General features: G+C 37.8%; 1 protein-coding gene across 3 annotated transcripts in view; it reads right to left on the bottom strand.

Moving 5' to 3' along the window:
- Positions 1-20,991, bottom strand: part of CADM2 (cell adhesion molecule 2) — a 607,631-nt gene that overhangs the window by 120,061 nt on the left and 466,579 nt on the right. For all 3 annotated transcript variants that reach the window (XM_050331258.1, XM_050331256.1, XM_050331257.1), the window contains 2 exons: positions 2,899-3,051; positions 303-440 (listed from right to left, as the gene is read on the bottom strand). In XM_050331258.1, the coding sequence (XP_050187215.1) occupies positions 303-440; positions 2,899-3,051 (291 nt within the window). The remainder of the gene's footprint in view (positions 1-302; positions 441-2,898; positions 3,052-20,991) is intronic.

The following is a 20,991-nucleotide window of genomic DNA, read 5'->3' on the forward strand; positions in this document are numbered from 1 at the left end:
TGAGTGGTATGAGTGTGATAACAATAATCCACAAAACCTTTTTCCATCGAGCCTCACAGTTGAGTTTGTTATGCTGAACAGAGTTCTGAGCAATTCAAAACATCAGTTTTTACCATTTGAAGAAACAGTAAAAAGATGGTTATATGACCATTTACAAGCCATTACCTTGTCTATGTACTATCCCCTATTCATTTCATGACTCAATTATGAGAAATTTTACAAACACAAATTAAAAAATGTTATTCTAAAGGATACATAGTTTTGGCAATTGGACCAAATTACACCAAAGTTCTTTTAAATACCTTTAACTTCTTTGTCATTCTTGAACCATCTGATATCAGCTGCTGGTTTACTACCAGATGTCTTGCAAGTGAGCTGCATCCTCTCTCCCTCCATAACTGGTGAGGTAAATCCAGTAATCTGTGGCTTCTCAGGAACACCTAACAAACAAACAAGCAAAATGTCTCTGATAGAGTCAGCTACTGCCATGAGTACATGACCAGCCTAAAGTTCACTTCTTCATGTGCTCTAAACCCTGGAAACAGGATCATTAATTCCTCGTGCCTTGCCAGTGAAGCCTTTATCCTATCGTAAATCAACTATCAGTAGTCGATTCTAAATAAAGAAAGAAAATAAAAATTAACCTGGTTTTCTAAGAGAAACAGATTGTATTTTAATAAATATCTTATCTACCTATATTCTGCATGCAGGTCTAGCTCTGACTTGTTTTAATGTTTAAACCACTCTGCACAGCAAGCAGGATGACAAAGCACATTAGAAGCACAGCTGTGAGAATGAAACATAACTGGCAACAAAAAGCTGAGCTGACCTAAGTTCAGAACAGATGTTTAAACCTGAATAATGAAGACTTTAATACAAAATCCAGGGAGAAGGGAGGATGAAAATAAATACAGGTGTCACTTTATCTTCAGAGAACACAAAACCAAAACATCAAGAGGTACAATCAGAGCTCCTTTGGCTATGGAGAGTTTTTCAGGTGAATCCAAGTCCTTTGGAAGAGGTTATATGATTTTGACATACCACACACATAATATTAAATTTGGAAATAGTGTTTTTTCAATGAACCACAAATGATTTAAAAAAAAATATGAAGAGAATTGGGAAAGTTTTGATCACTACCTGTATAAATCCAATTAACTTATGAAAACACAAGAATAAGTTATTTCAAAATAATACTGAAGACTGCAATTTTAAAATCTCAAAAAATGTCGGTTATGACTTGCATCTGCAGTGCTATGAGGCATTCATATTTGTGGCTGCATAAAGGCATCAGTCACAATAATTGGTCCTATGCCCTGTATTTCATAATTTGTTTTTTTTATATCTCTTTACCAAGATGACAGATTATGTATATAAAAAGAAAGCAGCAGTACCTCTTGCATAGCACATTTCTGTAATAAATCTATTCCTCTCTTTCAGGACAGGAAATGGTGTCTGCTATAATACCTTGGCACTTAAATCTTCTAATCAATAACAGAGCAGTCAATAAAGACATTATTAGTACATAAAAGGATAGTTTATCTGATTAAAAGATGTAATACATTTCAATGAAAAAGTTCCCCTTCTACAACAGAAAATGTCCAAAGAGTTTAGAATGTTATTTTGAAAATTACAAATACAAAATGAAAAAGACAGGAATCTTAAACGCTGCACCCTTCTTTCCTGGAAGGTGAGTAGCTGATGTTGGTAAAACTCCATGAAACCCTCCCCTAAAATGCAGATAAAACTTACAGGAATGTGAACGATCAAGTTACTTTTGTTAATAAATACTGGCTAGATGGGGTTTTTTTGTCTTTGTAACACCTTTCTATGTCTTTCTGTCATTTAACATGTTGAACTGGTGTATTCATCAATTGTTTAGATCATGAAATGCCTCTCTACAGAAAGGAAGATTAAGCACAGGCAGTTGCTATTCCAGAATATTCTGCTTTGAGTGGGTACTTTTTGTCCTTAATGGCAAACTTGTGAAGATTCTTGTAAAATAGTCTCATAGGGACTGAAAGGGAGACGTATTTCATATCCTAAGCACAAAACCAATTCTCTGGCTGGGTTAATGTGAATATTACTGGCACAGAGAATACCTTACATTAGTCCTATTAAATTCAACTGTCTGCCTATCTCTGTATAAAAATAAAACAAAAAGAAAGAAAGAGTCATGTTCAGGGACAGGAAAAAAAAAAGGAGAAAAGAATAAAAATCAATCTCTAAAATCATATAACCTCTTAGGTACGCAGGTGTGTTTCAATGAACTACGGCAATTTCAGCTGACTGGGCCACTGACATTCATAGACTCATATAAAGCTTGGAGCAGAAACTTTATTTCCTGGGCATCTCTCGAAATCTATTGCTTTTCTATGTGTATCTATAACCTTTGGGGAAAACAGCAGAGCACTTAGAGGATAAAGCAGAAAAGAAGCGGCAAACTCAGTGAAAATTTGCACTTTATAGACCAAAAAAAAAAAAAAAAAAGACAGCAGAATGAGCCAAGAAAATGCACAGCTAAGGAGAAATGATAAAGCTCTAAAGCCCGTTTTGATTTCATGCTTTCTGATTTTCTCCTCTTTGCCCTGTACAATACATTGTTAGGAGATGAACACATGCACCTTCTTCGCACTTCTGGCGCTCAGGATGTGGAGGTTATGTCCATTTCATGGAGCACTCACACCTTAGTGTTTGTGTGCTCCCTAATTCATTATCCTGCCGACAGTGCAAACAGCAAGAGGCATGTTATTTTTCAGCACAGCAATATAAAACAATAAACATCAGGGAAACCAGATCAGACATTTACATTTATCTTCTGCCAAGCTTTAGAGAGGTTCATTCTTATCATAATTTGCCAAAGCCTGAGGAGTTTAACACTTGCTTCTTTATACTCACCGAGAACGGTAAGAAAAGCCTTGGAAGTTTTGACAGGCATAGTGAATAAAGAGCAGGTGTACTGCCCTTCATCTGACAGGGACACATCGCTGACACTGATGCTCAGCTCATGCCACGAAGCTCGGACCAGCTCAATTCTGTTGTCCCTCAGAGCTGAAAGAGAAAAAATCCATGTTAAAGTAGGACACAGAACATTTATAAAGCACTGTATGTTAGGCAAGGGGCTCGATGAAGTATCCTAGTGAAATCGGGCCCTAGGACAGGGGGATATGGACACAGTTTCTACTCATAGTAGTTTGTTTTCTCTGTGGAATAAAGTATGAGAGTTTAGCAAGTTTTTGAGCAGTGTACTGAGTGGCTTGTAACATATATAAACCTATAAACTAAGTGACTTGAGTTACCTTTAACCTTCCTTTAAAAAACCCAACACTGACTTTGATATCTGTCCCCTCACAGCTTTGTTCAGTGCCTAAAATAAATCCTTCCTATACCCACTTCTTTTTCATGTATTTACAAATGTTGAGAATCCTGTGTCTACCATTGCAGGGCTTGCCTGCAGATTTTTCCCATGTCCACTACTGCTCATGTTGAACTGGAATATCAGATTCCCTGAATTCTGTAACAGAGTATTTTTTATTATGAACAGGTTGAAATTCCACTTCTACACGCATATATAGTACATTTAATGATTTGAAGTAATTAAGTATAAGTGGCCTTGCTTTTTTGATTATGACTAAAAATATGATCTTCTATCATAAAATCCTTTCTATAAAATTTTGTTGGCACGAAACCAATGAGGGAAAAGTAGCATGGAGGTTCACTCACATTCAAAATGTCACTTTAGTTAATGCTTTAAAATTTAAAACATTTTAAAACCTCTATTTATATTAACCCCCAAATTCTATTGAAAACCAGCCAAAACATTCCCAAACATTCTATTTATCTGCGGTAAAGCTGTTTCAGGAACCTGAAACATATTTTAATCATATTTAGCATATATAACCAAGACTTTCCACAGCATAGAAATACTAATATCATAAGTCAGTAAACAGTTATTCTCCTAAGCAAACAATAAAAAAGCCTCTGTAACTCAGAGATATTAGCTGTATACCTCTAGATTCAAATCTCTGACAGTGTGGACAAGTGAAACTTCAGTGACTCCACTTTTGTAGTAAGCTTCTGAAAATCAAGAGTAAATTTGGACTATGGTATTTGTCAGGAGAGTTATGCTTGCATTTTTGAGAAGAACTAAGATGTTCAAGTCCCTAATGCTGTTCTCACTCACCTTTTCTGAAGTCCCCAAAGCCTCTTAGTTTTGTCTAACTGACTATTGTCTTCCAATAATAAATAACAACAACAAAAAAGTTTTACTGTGGCTCTTTTGCTACTAAACATTTCTGCCCCATTGCTGTTCAAGTCAATCCAGGAAGAATAAGCAGCTATAGTGAAGATTCAGCAAAAATGTCACTTGAATTTGTCTTCTTCTAAGGCTCCCACTCAGTTTTTTTTCTTTTTTTCCACCAGAAATTTTCAGCTGAGTTTACTGATTATTTCAGGGCAGGCCAGCTAAAGCTCGACTTCCTCTCTGCAGGCTCTGACGACTGAAAGGTGACAGCTTAAGCAGACCTAACATACAGTGATGCCATGAACTACTTCAAGGCACATCAAAGTGACTGAGATTGTGAAATGGACACATTCCAAGCATAACTGAGACATTGGCTGGCCGGCCACAACAGGAAAAAAAATTAACTACGTAGTATAAAATATAAAATGCATAGAATGGTGAAAATAGGAGCGACATTAAAGCAAACAAGCAAGCAAAACAGAAGCCATAAAATGGAAAGCTGTGTGTGTACCAATATGCTGACATAACAACCAAGAAAAATAAGCTCAGGAAAACAAAAAGTACATAAAGCAAGCATCTACCAACCCCAAGTAGCAGGCAAAGCTGATGACTGGGGCTTTACCAGCCAAAACTCACAACAGTGAAGCTGTTGCTATCTTTGAGGAAGTAGAGGGGGACTCAAAATTCCTTTCTCAGCTTTTCAGTTCTAGTCAGATGCAAACTGAACAGACCTAAGAATGGTAGTTTATTTCACATTACTGACCTTCCAAAAAAAAAAAAATTATTTTCAAAGTGACTCGGTGCTTTCAAATGGTTTGGTCACCACCATACCCATTGTAAAATTTGGCAACAGCATAGAAAATAGAAAAGAAAAAAACAACAAAACAACAACAAAAAACAAACAAACAAACAAACAAACCCAAACCCCCAAAACAACAAAAAACCTCTCAGCACTACATAATATGAAAGTGGTGATTTTTGCTTCCCCTTAATCAGAAACTACTTAAAAAATAATGCAGCGCATCATCTTACATAGTATTTTCCTTTGTTACAGTTTTCAATTGTTACTGCCTTGTGACAAAGATTTATCTATCTGTTGAAATACTTTCCTACAGATGGGGCAGCAAGTAGAATTTCATGCACTCAGAAGAACAGTAATGAATTGCACTAGAGCACAACTGGTGTACAGATGATGCCAACAGCACACCATTTCAATCCTACAATTGAAATACAAACCGTTTCCATCAACTACATTCCTACTGCTCCTCTCCCTCACTTCCTCCCCTCCATACCTTTTTAACCTTTGTACAATATAAAAACCTCAGCTGAGTCAATTTTCTGTAAAACTGGTAAAAACAGCCACTGGTCAAGAGATGAGATCAGATGTTCCATGTTTCAGTCTGGAGTGAATTTTTATTGAAAGAACATAAGGGTTGTTTTGTAATGGAAATACGAGCACAGAACCTTTGCAATAAATGCTGCAAATAGCACCAACATAATACTCCTTTGCACCAAAGCCATTTGCCAGAAGCATTGTTTCAAGTGCTAAGTCTAAAGACAATGAATTATCTGTGCCATCACTTCCAAATCTGCCCATCTGCAGGTTTTCCTGTCTACGCAGATGTGAGAGCAAACCAAATTTTACTGCTAATGCTTAGATAAGGCCATCATTTACAGACTTCTTAGAATCTTATTTTCAAGCTGCATTTCTATATCTGTTAGTATCTGTCTAGAAAGACACCGGTTTCTCCTCATGAGAGTGATAGCCGTGATGGATACCAGAACTGGTTTGTTTCCATTTCCTGTGTTAGATATATTTTGCTAAAAGGACAAAGCTGGATGACAGAAAGGGTGGCTGCCTGTCTAGTCCTGGTTCCTGCACCCTGGGGCAGAGAGAGCCCTCTGGAAGAGGATGACTGGCTGCCTTAGACAGCAAAGGAAACATCAGCAACACTGGAGAAGCCAGGATTTCTAGCCAGCTCCCAATATCCAGGCATTGTGACTGAGTGGAGCAGAGTCTTGAGCACAGCACACAGTAAAGTCTTGCCAGATCTGGCTGATGAAGCAAAGAAGCCCATGGAGGCCAGACAGAATCTACTGAAAGGTACCAACTGGAAAGCAAAAGTATTAAGGAGAAGACATACTCTGCAAGGAGCTACTGGATGAGAAGGAGATTTATTTACAATGATCTATTCAAACTCTTTCAGCTCAATAGTTCTACTTATTTAATGACCTATCTCATCCAGGTTATTTTTCTCTTTTTAAAGGACACGAGTTTCCAAAGCTTTCTGTAAGCTTTTTAATTGCTCTTATTTGAATAGAGAATTGCCCCAAAAGAGGGTTATTCACTACAAAGTTCAAGCCAACTTAAAGCTCCACCATAGTAGTTCAAATAAAATTCTGTAAAGTAAAATACAAAATGGTCTCTTTTATTTAATTAGCAGATGAAAACAAAAAGTGGAACACATATAGGGACATTCTGCATGAATTTGCAGTTTGGTACACACTAGTAAACAGACTAGATTTCCTGTATACTGAAATGTCTGTTCATTGTTCAGCATCTCATAATATGAAAGGAGTGATTTTTGCTTTCCCTTAAGCAGAAATTATTAAAAAATAATGCAGTACATCTTCTTACATAGTATTTTACTCTTTGACTTGCTATTTCAAATGGCAAATGTCGATATTTCTAGCTCACCACAAACTGTTTATTAGTTGTGTTACGATAGCAACTAGACAGCACAGGTGCTGGGCACAGAAAATAAAGCTTCACCCTTACAGACTCCACAAGCTCTGTCCTCACTTGACTTGCATGGTTTCCTACCCCCTCTCCTACCTCTGCCTGATCTTCCAGGACTTTCTTTGGAAACTCTTTCCTTTTTTCCATTTCACTTTGTTAGAAGCCACACAGACCTTTCTGGACTCTTCCTGCAGATTTTAACCTACATTCCTGAATCATTACCCTACCCATCGTTTGCATCCCTATATTTTGCATGATACAGAGATGCTAGAGAAAGGGTAAATAAACAGAATATGTATTTGACTCCTGAGAAATGCACATATGCCAAAACAGTAACAAAGAATACCAGTACTGACATCTCTTTTCTGTATTCTTATGTTGCAAGCCCTTTAAAAAATACAAAATGCAACAAGAAATATAATTGCATAGTAAATTCCAATATGCCCTAGGTACATTATTTCAGTTTTCTGTAATTCCCAGGCACATATAATGTAGTTAATTTGCAAGGCATGAAATAATTATGCATAAAACACTTGTTCCTAAGCAGACACACTTCATTTATTTTACCTGTCATTCTCTTCTCCTGTGGAAAAGATTTTCTTTCAGAATGTTTTCTGACACAGAAAAAAGCAACCTTGATAATTTGCATAGTTTTGGTAATTATGAGTAAAAGATAGCCATGTATTTCATCTGTATTAATTAGCAATTGTTGAGACTGATGACCAGTGCAATAAACTGGTCTCCTTACTCACAATCACAAAAAGCTGTACTTTACTTTTTGCAGAAAAAAAGAAAAAAAAAAAGATCCTGTGTTTTTGTAGGGAAATCTTGCAAGAGGAATTATATTGAAGAGAGAAAAGACACTTAGAAATTTGCAGAAATGGAAAAATCATCCCCATTTCACACTGTGAGGAAAAGGCAGTTGGACCTGTCAGACATAGCCACACAGCAACATCTCTAATGTTCCTTTATCTAAAATGACCACATCTTCCTAGTATTTTGAGTCATTTGTTTGAAGAACGGGGAAAAAACCAAACAACAAAAAAAAACCAAACCAAACAACAAAATCCCCAGATCCTCCAGAGTAATTTGCCAATGTTTTGACAATTCTAACTTGACACATGTTGCCATCCTGGGATTCACTCAACACAATTTTCATCCTTATGTTAGAGCTGATCCCTCTGTCATGGGAATAATGTAACCATTAGCTGGAACCAGAAAGATTTCTGATACTCTACAGGTCATGCTCAACTCCCGGAAATTTAATACTTATAAAACTGACACAATCCCTCTGATTTTCAGATCCCAGCTTTCTGAATGCAGTACCATCATCAAATCTGAAACAGATTTCAAGGGATTTATGTTGTGTTCCTGGATATACTTGGAGAGACTCAAGAAGGCCTTTTTCTTTGCTCCTCATGAATTCATAATACCAAGATCCCTATAGGATGATCTACACCACTAACTTACAGTTGTGCATCAACCACCACCACCAGAGAAAGAAAAAAGAGACAGAACAGGAGTAAATGGAAGAAACCAAACTATTATTGTTATTCTGTGCCTCCTAAGCCTTCACATTTTTTTTTTAAACATTCAGATTTCCTTTAAAAGACTCACTAGTCTGTTGCTGTATTAACAGCATGCCCAGCTAACACACAGTTATTCTATTGATGCCTAACCTATACCTAGTACTTGCATGGTATCTAAACTCCTAAGATTTTAAAACTTCTCAGTTGTTTGCATGTGCAAATAAAATGTTTCCTTCCTCTTTCATTTCCACTCAAGCAATTTGACTACTTTCATACAAGTATACAAGGGTATCAGTGTGGATATTTACTAATCCCATTCTTTCTATTTCTACTTCTGCATGTGATGAAGCCACTTCTACCTCTCAGTGGAGGCCACTTTTCTCTCTCCATAGCACTGTGTCCATGAAACTATCACTTTTTCCCTAATTACTAATTGGTTATGACTTCTACGGAGTCCAAAGGTCAGAAAGACAGATGGACTCTTAAACAGTCCGGAGCCATGACAGACTTCAAGACTGGGATAGAAGTGCTCAAACTGAGTCTACTTCCACAGGTAATGCTAATGTAGAGGGAAAAGCATTAGAAGTTTCTCTGCAACCTATCAAATTGGCTGACAAATGTAAGGTTGGCGTCCTTTAATGGGGACACCATTTATAGGTAAAACCAGCAAGAAATCACATAAACTGAAGGTCACAATGCTGTGGAGAGATCTTTGGCTAATTGGCTGTGGAACAGCCTAACCAATTTGCAGGTACATGATGATTGTTTTCCCCCCATTAAGAAAGTGATTAGTAACACAGATGAGTTCAATCAGCCATTCCAAACAGTGTCAGTTGGACACTATGAACACTTCCACTCCACTGAATCTTCCAACCCATTCATGTACTTAATAAATTCAGGGCACTGCTGAGTTTCGTAAGAGGTGCTCAGTAAGGTTTTAGAAATGGAAGAAGAACACAACAGTCCTTGGAGATAAGTTTTGTTTTCATTCTAGTGCATTTCTGAAGTACTTGGTAATCAAAAGGAAGAAAGAATGGAGTCAATAGTTCTTCTGCCCCTAATCATCCGGACATCTTTACTTTCTGCTCTGGTTTGCAATCTAATACGACAAGACTAGATTGTTTTCAGCTGAGATGCACTGCTGAAACATTTGATTTGCTTATTTAAAGAACAACGTTTAACAGCAAGTTGGTTGCTCTTTTTCTAATTTTTCCAGAATTTCTGCATGTTGGATAATGCATGTGCCAAGGGCACAGCAGCAAACTCTCTCCATCAGAAGAGGTGCTGACAGTGCCACTAAGAGAAGCATCTACTCTGTGCTTTCTTACTGCCTCAAAAAGGCCAAAGCACTGGGGACTCAGATCCTGGCTGTACAACATTATCTATTATTTATCAGGGTGCACAGCCTCTGAGGCTTATGAGGAAAATCCAAACAGCGAGGTAATTTCTTCAGTGAAGCAACGATTCTCTGTTTCCTGCAATCTGGATAAAATGAAAAGAAGTTTTAAGGTGACTTACAATGACTTATGATCTCGAACACATCTGCTAAGTGAGGTTTCGCCAACTGTTGCCAACCGACAAACGAAGGCCAGGACAATTACATGCCCTTCATGGATGGAATAAATATGGGAAAACTTTCCTGCACGGCAGATTTTCTGCACTGAGCTACATTGTCTCTCACAATCATGTTCTATATTCGCTTCTTTCTCTTTTTCAGAGCATTCAAGAAACGTGGTAATATGCAAAAAGAACAACTTGCCTTCTAGAGTGTTGATAATGCCTGCTCCTGGTATTAAAGAAGCACTGAATTTATGTTTTCCTTGTCTTTTGAGAATCACAAGGATGACATTTATTACCTGAGAAGGTCTGAGGGCTGAGTCTCTTTCATATATGAAATATAAGTTTCAAATTCTTCCAAAACATAGAGGGTTTGAGCTTTCAATATGTTTTACTATGTTGAAATAATATTTAACTGTACCTCCAAATAATAAAACAAAAATCACATTAGTCAGAATGAAACATTGTCTTACAAGGTCTGCTCATCTGGTTCCTTCTGCAACAGGGAATTACAAGATTTCCTATTATACTAATGCAACTGGACATGTGCCACAGCACAGTAGCCTAGAAAATGTTTAAAAATCCTACTTCTCAAATATGCAGCTGCAAGAATTAAAATTGCAAAATGATCTGGCAAGGTTAGAGATGGACAGAATTAGTATAAATGAGATTCAATAGATAAAAGTAATTGGTAATCTTATATACCAAGCTGGAGACAAATGTTTTGAAAGCAGTAATGCGGGAAGAAGCCCTGAGGATTACAGAGGAAATTATTTAACTATATGTTCAAATGCAGCTCCACTCTTAAAAGATGAATCCTATTCTGGCTTGTACTGATGCTGGCAATTATGGTAAAAGAAAATGTTACAATATTCCAAAATAGCACACATCACACTGTGCCATATATTGTAAATTACAGACAGAAACAGTCTCTCAGTTGGGAGGATAATTTCTATTGGTCTACTGATGGAATACTGCTGCATAACTAATATTAAAAAAATGAGAATAATAAAACAGAGAGCTGTAATAACAGTCCACATCTACCTAAGGAAATAGTAACAGAAGTTAGAATTATATATTTTTTTCTATAATTTTGAACCCTCTGTTTCAGGCTAGATGAGAGCTCATTGTAAGTGGGAGATTGTTAAATAACGACTATATTGAAGCAGAAGAGATAAAGAAACACTAATCCTCTTTCAAACTAAACCAAAGTTACACAGATTTCCATGTTTGGGAAGATCAGGTACTTTTTCCTGATGCTATTGATATTGATACTAATCACTGTGTTAACAGTGCTTAAATGATTGCTGACCAAGGCAGAGTCAAGCTTGTTTAGGTATTAAAAACTGTCTAGGCAAGCAGCACAGACCTCTACCAAGACCATGCAGGTATTTTAACACACATCAGTTACAATATACTCTCTTTGTCCTTGTCCTTGCCCTTTAAAGTCTCTGTTGGTGACTGGCTTTAGCCAGCTTTGAATGCAAGGAGTCCTAAAGGGTAAGGGGACATAGAACAACTAGGCCAGATTTTACACTCTTAACAGCACTGGAAATCCAGGTTCTGCTCAGACCTGCCCAAATGCAATATGGGTTTTGTACACATCTGTAGCTGACTGTGCCTTAAGGAAGCTGCTGATCTCTACTTCCCTAACCTTGTAGATGGTGACATTACAGTTCTGCTCATTCACTATTCATCTCATGACTCTGAAAATGCTTTTAGTGGCATGAATGAGTATTACTCATGGTAAAGTTGCGTTTATGGTACTGCTTCATATTTCTTGGAAAGTCAGAGTCTTCTAATTTCCAAAGAGCCCAGTCCTGTTCAAACACATTATTTCAGCAAAATATGGAGAGACTTTCTCACTTCTTGATGACCTAAGAGAGATTTCTCTCTAAGTGAGAACAGCTCCGAGAAGCCCCTGTTCTTTCTGCACTTCTTGAGCATTCATGTAGATACAAATGAACATAATTCTTCCTGTAGCAGATGGCTACATTGGCTAGAGATGCCGACACAGGAATACTCATTCTTCCTAACTACATTAAGCAGTCAGACTCCCTAAACTCCTTCTGCAGCCGGTGGAGTAAACTATCTTCCTCCAGAGGCCAATTAAGAACAGGTCACTGTCTTGAAAATATTATAGAACCTGGATAAAACAGCCAAGAAATCATCAATGATTGATGAACATATCTGAAATCAACCTAGTAATTGATTCCAGTACCAATAAAGAATCAAAAACTAATGTATACATCAATACTGAAGATATTAATGCTGCTAGGGATGACTCACAGATCTCACTACTGAGGGAACTGATATATGGAGCAAAGTATCAGGAGAGATCTGAGATGACTCTAGTCCAATTCCAGAGAGGATTCTCAGAAAGCTCTTTGATGGTTTTAACATCATTTATGACAGAGCCCTTAAAGTTTTATAATGTCTCTCCTATAGCCTAGCAGCAGACAATCTGTCTCTCAACCACAAGTACACAGATGCTGCCTCTTTTGTGGTATTTGTCTTAATTTTCCAGGTGCAGATGTGCTGCGAAGGAAACTATTAGTGAGAAATGGTGTCAGAAGCAGATCATTAAGGGATTGGAGCATCTCTCATACAAGGAGAGGATAAGAGTCTTGGGATTGTTTAGCATGTAGAAGCAGAAAATCCTGAAATAAATCCAAATTCAAATGAAAAAAAAGGAAAAATTGCAGCAGAACTACCTAGACCTCTGATTTTCTGAGAAAGTTGCTCTAACTGGACATAGTCGGAGAAACAAGTTGGACTAGATGACCTCCAGAGGTCCTTTCCGATGTGAAACATTCTGTGATCTTGTGATTAAGGATATTTTGGGGGTAAAGAACCTGCATATCACAAAATTCAGCAATGTGACCAATCCAGAAGCACCAACACAAAAAACCCTCTGGTAGATATTCAGAAAGATTAATCTTCTTTAGCTTTTCTTAAGCATTTTTCTTCCTCATGGAGGATTTGGATTTGAATCCCTCAGAAGAGGCTGCCAGTCTCTCTCCTTTATAGTCAATGGAAACAAAAAAAAGGAGAGAGGAGAGAAAAAATTAGCTTTTCTAGGCTAAATTTAGTTTGTGCAAATGCACTTTTTTTGCAGCTCTATTCTGAGAACGTGGTGACAAAAGTGCAGCAACACAGTTTTTGGAGTCCATGGTGGTGGCCAGACGTATTCACCAAGAGCTACAGGATATTATTCAGAAAAATACAAAAAATATGTGACATGTGAATGCATACTAAGTACTGATGGATGCACTGAATAAAAACTCTACTGTGAATAAATGCATTACTTAACTAACAGTAGATTCTGACAGTAATAGAATCATGCTACCATCAGTAGCACTTATCCCCAGAGCCTTACATTTTTTGGGCCATTCACATACACCAGATATATCTGATTACACCAGGAGAAACTTGCCCATGATCAACATCTGTGTCTAGATAAAAAGCAGCTGAATGCATCCTGGCTTTTCCACTTAAACATTTATTGCAGGCATTTATTTTTTTAAGAGTTGGAGAAAAATATTCTTCTGGCTGTTTCTTTCTGCAGCTCAAACTGTAGCAGCAGGTAAAGGACAACAGAGATTAATTTGAAAAGCAAATACATGGAGTAACAACAATTTACAGCTACTTACCCTTCACACTTGCAACAGCTGATTAGTATTATTGGTTCTCACACTGCACTTCCCTTAACTGATACAGTTTGAAGACTCACTAAGAAACCACCATAACTAACCAGTCTTCAGCTTACTGTTTTTGAAGGATAGGTTTATATACCATGGTTGTCATATGAAGGGAAGCATTGAATATTTAAAAATTGCATGGAGTTCTTCCAATGGTGATTGATTTTTGTGGCTCTTTTTAAGAGACAGTGAATCACTTAAGTATTGGAAATACAGTCAAACAAGAACTTCTGAGTTTGCTGTGTACTACTGAATTGTATACAGTGGATCAAGAGTGCCTTCCAGTTCTGCTTCCAAGACATGGCACAAGCAAAGGAGGTGCTTGGCCTTCAGGGCAGTGAATGTTACTGGGCTCTTTCTCATCTGTGGACAAAGTGCCCGTCAAAGGACAGTAACTGCACATTTGGATGATAATAAGTTCACAGCATCAGAAGTAATAGAGAGTGCTGCAGTGACAATCTGCAACACTGCATACATGAATATTTTTGGTATCTAAGTTATAATATTCCATTTTTAATTATGCTGTGACCTTGATTCCTCCTTCTCTCTCCTCTCTTCCCTTCAGAGCTAATTCATTTAACTGCTTTTTACATAACATTAAACTACTTTTTGCTCTTCTCCAGGCATAAAATTGAAGACCTCTATTTTTAAAAGTATTCAGAGAAATAAACTTGTTGCCTACCTACATGAATCTTCTTTGTCATCTTACTCAAGTTCTGGTACACTCAACAGTTCTGGAAAAATTACAGATATCGAATTCACTTCCTGTGTTACACAAAGATATTTGAACACTACCACTTTCAATAGAAGCAGCAGTTTTTTCTTCCATTTCCTATTTTGTTTTCAAACTCTGCCAAGTTCAATGCTTTCCTCAAATCCTCCTCTTGCTCTTCTTTAATCAGGATATTTCCAAATTCTTCAACAAAAACTTAATAAATAAAATGTTATATTTAATTATTTTCCCCTGTAGCAGCCTTTAGTAATCTAAATATATGTTTATCTCAGAATGGAAAATATTTGCTCTGCTTCACTGATCCCATCTTTTCCTCATTTTTTACTCCTCTTACTCTTCATCTTTTTTTTTTTGTTCTTTTTCTTTGCCATCTTTCCTGACTGCACACGTAGTGGGTGTTGCCAATCCTTGGAATAAGCTGTCTTTTACTCAACTTTTTACTCCATCTAGTTTCTTCCTCTTCTCCCCATCATTCTTTAATTGATAAAAACCCTGTTGGCATTCCTATTAGTAACACTTTTCCCATTTTCTGCAGGAAATAATTTTATTTTCTCTATGTGATAGATGAGTTCTTTATGAGAACAAGGTTAATGAAAAAAAAAAAGAATAGGTTAAACCAATTACATATACAATATACATTGGGAATACTGATTACTAGCTCTCTAAAAGGGAAGAGTACTTAAATTAACTTATTACTTTATATTTCCAAACATAAACCTCAAAGTACATTTTATCTTTTCTGTAACAGAAGCATAAAAATGTAACAATTGTAAATTAAAATTACTTTACACTTATCAGCATCCTGAGCTGTATTAGGAAGAGTATTGCCAGCAGGTCCAAGAGGATGATCCTTCCCCTCTCCTCAGCACTGGTGAGATCACACTTGCAGTACTGTGTCCAGTTCTGGGCTCACCAGTAGAAGAGAGACAGGATCATACCGGAGTGAGTAGAACAAAGGGTCACAAAGTCAAGGAACTGGAACATCTATCATGGGTGCCAGGTGCTGACCAAAGCTGCTCTGTCAGTCCCCTCTTTAAGTGGACAGAGGAGAGAAAATATAATGAAAGGCTCTTGGGCCAGGATCAGGGCAGGGAGAGATCACTCACCAGTTACTGTCATGGGCAGAACAGACTTGCCTCAGGAAAAGTAATTTAATTTATTATCAATCAAATCAGAATAGCATAATGAGAAATAAAATCAAATATTAAAACACCTGTCCTCCAATCCTCGCTTCTTCCCAAGCTTAACTTACTCCAAATTTTCTCTTAACTCCTCTTTCCCAGCAGTGCAGAGGGATAGGGAATGGGGGCTGTGGTTAGTTCAGCACATACTGTTTCTGCCACTGTTTCCTCCTCAGTAAGAGGACTCTTCACACTCTTCTACCCCAGCCTTGTACCCCTCCCATGGGAGACTGCCATCCATGGACTTAAAACTTAATTGCAAAAAAAAAACTATTGCACTGTATTTTACTGCACAGAGAGGTTGTAAAGTCTCCATCCTCGGACATACTCAAAATCTGACTGGACAGGGTTTGGAGCAACCTGTTCTGGCTGACCCAGCTTGAGCAGGTCAGCTGGACCACATGATCTCCAGAGGTCCCTCCCAACCACAGCTGTTCTATGATTCTCTGATTCATACAGCTTTAACCTGTATTATAATGCTACAGAAAAATAAAACAAACAAAAGAAGTTTTCAAGCATTACTCTCTGCCTTTTCAGCTTTTAAATTGCTTTCTTATAATTAACAACTGATATCCTGCATAGTGCTCTGCTGAACTGAACTGAAGACAACTGTGTGAAAACCATCCATCCACAGAGATAAGTCTCACCTGGTACTGTCAAAATGTTGACAGATTAATGTCATCTCCTCTGGAAATGAGTGCCGTTCTGAGCAGGCCCTCCCACAAACATGTCTTTTCCCAGAATAAAAAACAATTCAAAACCATTTGATTGGATCAGTGAAAATCTTTCTAGTTAGAAGAACAGACAGGGAGAAGCTGGAGAGAAGGCATCTTGCCCCATGTTTGCCTGAGTACATATAGGTGGGCTCTCAGGATCGTGTTCTGGGTGGTTGTGATCTGTTCTGAGCTGCTTTGGCTGCTTGTAGGACACCACAGGCTTGAGCCTCCCAAGGAAACTTTTGCATCAACATTGAATTATAGCATCATGGTCAGAAATAACAACCATCACCAAGTTTTGGAAGCTCTGGCACCTTAGATGTTCAGAGTTGTTGAAAAGCCCAATAAACTACCTGTGTATCTCGGGTTAACTTCCTCAGTGAGAAAGGATATTACTACTAGATGTAAATTTAAAACGTTTCCTTCTCAGACCAGCAGACCCACTGATGTTATCAGGATTCAGCTGGAGCCAAGGAAATCTATTTGGGAAAATCCCTAGTAGACAAAGAAGTGAGTTCTACAATCCAGTTAATAAAGGTGCAGTCATGAAGTACCTCCAAATGCTGACTTAATGAACACATTTTTGATCCCTCTATGCTTGATAGACAAGAATCATACTGGATTACCTGATTTCCAAGAGGTCCATTCTGAGGGCAGGAAAAGAAAAACTGGATCATACAGAACTTACTAACCCTTGATTAAAAATCTGAATTAAAAAGCTCCCAAGCAATAACTTTGTAGAAAAATGCTCACAGCTAATTCCTTCTCTAGTGTTTCTTAAATTTGAAACTTTCTCTGCAGATTTAATTTTCTGTAGCTGAATCCTGGAAAGTATCACTGAACAGTGACAGATTAAATAAAACAATCCACCACCACTGCAACCAGAGAAAAAAAACAGAAAAGAAGTAGAAAAAAAAGGAATGATCAAACAGTTCTAGCATAGAAAACTATAATCCTAGCAATTTAAGAATACCAGCAGATTTAACTTCACAGTCAGGGGAAGGGTAATCAGAGCTATAGAGATTAACACTAACTCAAAGGCACTGTAAAGTTGTGTAGGAGACCATAGGGAAGCTCCTCCTGTAAAATCTAGATCATGAGCTTTACACCAATAATTAGCAGAGTCTGCAACCAGGTTGATCTCTAGGGGATGAAGACAAAATTATATCCTCATACGCAAATCTGTCTTCCTAATTCTACCAGCAGACATAAAACACTAAGTGGATTAAAGCCAAAAAGGGGTAAAAAGTGCTTTTGTCTCCCTCAATAGAACTTTGGAGGATAAAGTTCCTTGAAGACTGCTTAAATTCAGAGGAAGGGAAAGGGGTGAGGATGGGAGGGGGGGAAGAACTGTCGAACTACTTGAGGATCTGGCCCAGGTGTATCTATCTAGATCCAAGACAGACAGCTATAAATGAGCCTAGATGAAACATTTCTGACTGCAACAGACAACATAGGATGGGAAGGATGATTACACTGCTCTGCAATGTGGATTGCGGTAGCCAAAGTGACGTGCTGAATTTTTCTATGAATGTAGTCGTTGATCAGCCATTTTAAAATTAAAGGTATATTGTTCCCTGTGAAAATGAAATCAAGGACTCAACTCTGATCTCCCCCATTACAGAACAAATCAGATAATGTAAATCAAGTATCATCTTGTAAGGTGATCTCTACTGGAATAAATTTGGCAGCAGTCACAGGTGTGTCAAAAAGCCAATGCAACAATCCCAGGAAGCTCACCGGCACTCTGAACCATCCCTTGGCCTCTGGTATTTCTGGCAATTTATTAAGGAACAGCACCTAGCTCTAGCTGTTGGTGAATTTAACACAAAAAATAAACTACAGCAAATATCAGAAACACAAATCCTTCTGCCTAAGGAAAACCTTTGGGCACTGCCGAGATTCTTCAATTATGCAATAACAGGCTCCTACCTGAGTCACTGAGCTCCTCTCAGAAGGTACAAATGCCCAAGGGCAACTGCCTGAATTCTCCAGGGTCACTGAACTGCATGGGGAAGGGGGAGAGGATCCAGGATCTGCAACAGGGCAATTCACAAAGTGCTCCTCTACTTATTTCAGCCAGGAGCACTACACATCTTGAGTTACTTGCCAGGTCTCCTCTGGCAAACTGTGATTCTCTCAAACCTGCCTATTCACTGTCACCCTTAAAGGTCTGGTTAGAGAGCCCTGCTCAGAAGGGACAGACTCCAGAACTTCCAACTCACTTGACCATCTGAATACCAGCAATGCTGGACTTTTGGGGATTTGCCATGAAAAGTTTCCTTCTAAACTGCCCTACTTTGTATGGATACACACTATTCACATATAAATATAAATACAAATACATACTAATTGAAGCAAAGATTTAAACATTATTTTCCTGTGTTTCCTACTGCAAATATTGGTATATTTTTGGTAAGCGAAGGTGTGAGCAAAATCCATTAATAAAGTACAGGGGCCAGATGGGTAGGATATTTCTGAGGTGGTTGGTCAAAAGATCTTACTACTGATTTGCATTAGAGACTGTGGCAGCTAAAGAATTTGTCCCTTCCTTACTCACCCCTCCAGCAGTGATTCATCCAACTATTTGGCTACTGGCTAGACCAAGCAGCCTCTTCTCTGTGTCTTTGTTTCAGTGTGAGGAAGATCTGACCTGGCTTACGTGCCACTTTTAGGGAAAAGTGGAGAGTCCCAAGAAGCACTAAATAGCATCCTTTAGGCTGAAGTTGTTTTACTGGGTTTTATTCCCCCACATTAGGATTTCATTATGTTTAGTTTATACAGCTTCAGCTTGCTGTCTTTGGAATACTACACTCTTCATTTGTCTTGCTCTTTCCTGACATTTCTCAGAGAGTTTGAACATGTAATCTGAGGCACACATTTCCTCTAGGTACATCTGCCTTTTTGTGGAAACAGCTTATAGCTTCCCTAGTGAGGAAAAACTGTACTTTTCATTAAAAGAACACGTTTCCAAGTCATTAACAGAAGCCAAATGTTGACTCTTCAACCCTCCCATCACACCTATTTGACTGTTTTCAAAGGCCAAACACCAGCTAAGATTCTCTTTTATAATTTATAATAAATGATACAATTAAAGCAGGTACTGGGCACTAGTTATCAGTGTACAGTGCTGAAGTCTATACAGATTCCACAAGAGAGTTACAGGCAATGAACTTTACCGAACAAAGCTTTTTAAAAAAAAAGCCAATAAAAACAAACAAACAAAAAAAACCCTAAGAGTTCTCATTGCTTGTAATATTAATATAATTAATGTTTGTATATATGAGTTATGAAAAAGTTCATATATAAAGTTCGTATAGACCAGAACTAATGGAGTGTGGAAGACACTTATTTCTAATTTCTCCCTTGGTGTATAGGAAAAAAGGGTGACATCTCCACAGTTGAAGTTAAAGGCACCTCTCCTCTGAAAAATGGATTCTGCTAACATCAACAATACACAATCTATACAGGGTATGTGTATCAGCTGAGAGGAAAAAAATTAGGAAAACAATTGTTAAGACAAACAGCAGACTAAACTAAACCTGACAGGCTTGAGTGATGACATAATACCCTCTTACTCTGTGATGGTGACACAAAAATGCCAAAGGACACAAAGCTGTCAGTCTTGTTGTTTATCTTCTATCTAAGACTAATAAAAGGAGGTTGGTGACTGACAGAACAGACACGGGAACAGTCCTAGGCATTCAGTTTGCACTCTGAAAAATGTATTGATGGATTTAGGGGTGGCTTATCTGTTATTGCCTTTTTGTGCATTAACTTTGTGAGCTTCCACAAACTTTTGATATAACTTTTTTGAAGACATCATTACTTTTTAAAATTCATGATTAGTAGTTACAATTACTGATATCACAATGCCCTAGTAATTTATTAGCAGTATCAGCTTCTGGATGAGTGTCCAACTCAGTTGAAAACAAAATTAAGTTTTGCATAACCTCTTAGGTACTATCACAGTGAATAATGGAATATTATCAAACAATTCTATTTTTAGCTGTCTCAGAAAACAAAACCTAAAAGCATCCTGCCACATCAGCTCCTAACTACTAAAAATGGAAAATGACACAGGTCTCTATAGAGCACAACAGTAAAGCAGCACCATTTAATTTTAGCACATAAATCTTGTAAGACAGGTTAAACTACAAAGAGAGAGAACAGGAACAATCTACATAGCGAAGCACTGGTGAAAAAAAGGTGACTTTTCTGGTTATTGCCCCAATTACTCTGTAGGAAACAGCTGGTAGAAAATACTCTGAAATGAACCAAGTACCTTTCAGAGTTCTGCAGAATAACTCAAAGGGAAGTAAGTCTGTGTTATAAAAAACACAGGAGATAGCACTTTCAAAATCTTCCCCTAAACAAAGGGGGGGGGGTGTGTGCACGTGAGGATGCAATGCCAGTAAAACTCAAGTGACTCTCCTTTATTACTCAAGAATCTCATAAAATTGAAGAAGGAACCCTATAGAGGCCACAGTGTCTTGCAATTCATTCCTTTCACTGGAGGGGTTGCACAGGCCTGTACTAGCAAAGTACATCTTTAAGACTTCCAAGACAACTCTTCTCTTCTAAAAGCAAA

Source organism: Myiozetetes cayanensis, unplaced genomic scaffold (genome assembly GCF_022539395.1).
Source record: "Myiozetetes cayanensis isolate MyiCay16 unplaced genomic scaffold, myiCay2020 scf5-8, whole genome shotgun sequence".
NCBI classification, from domain to species: domain Eukaryota; kingdom Metazoa; phylum Chordata; class Aves; order Passeriformes; family Tyrannidae; genus Myiozetetes; species Myiozetetes cayanensis.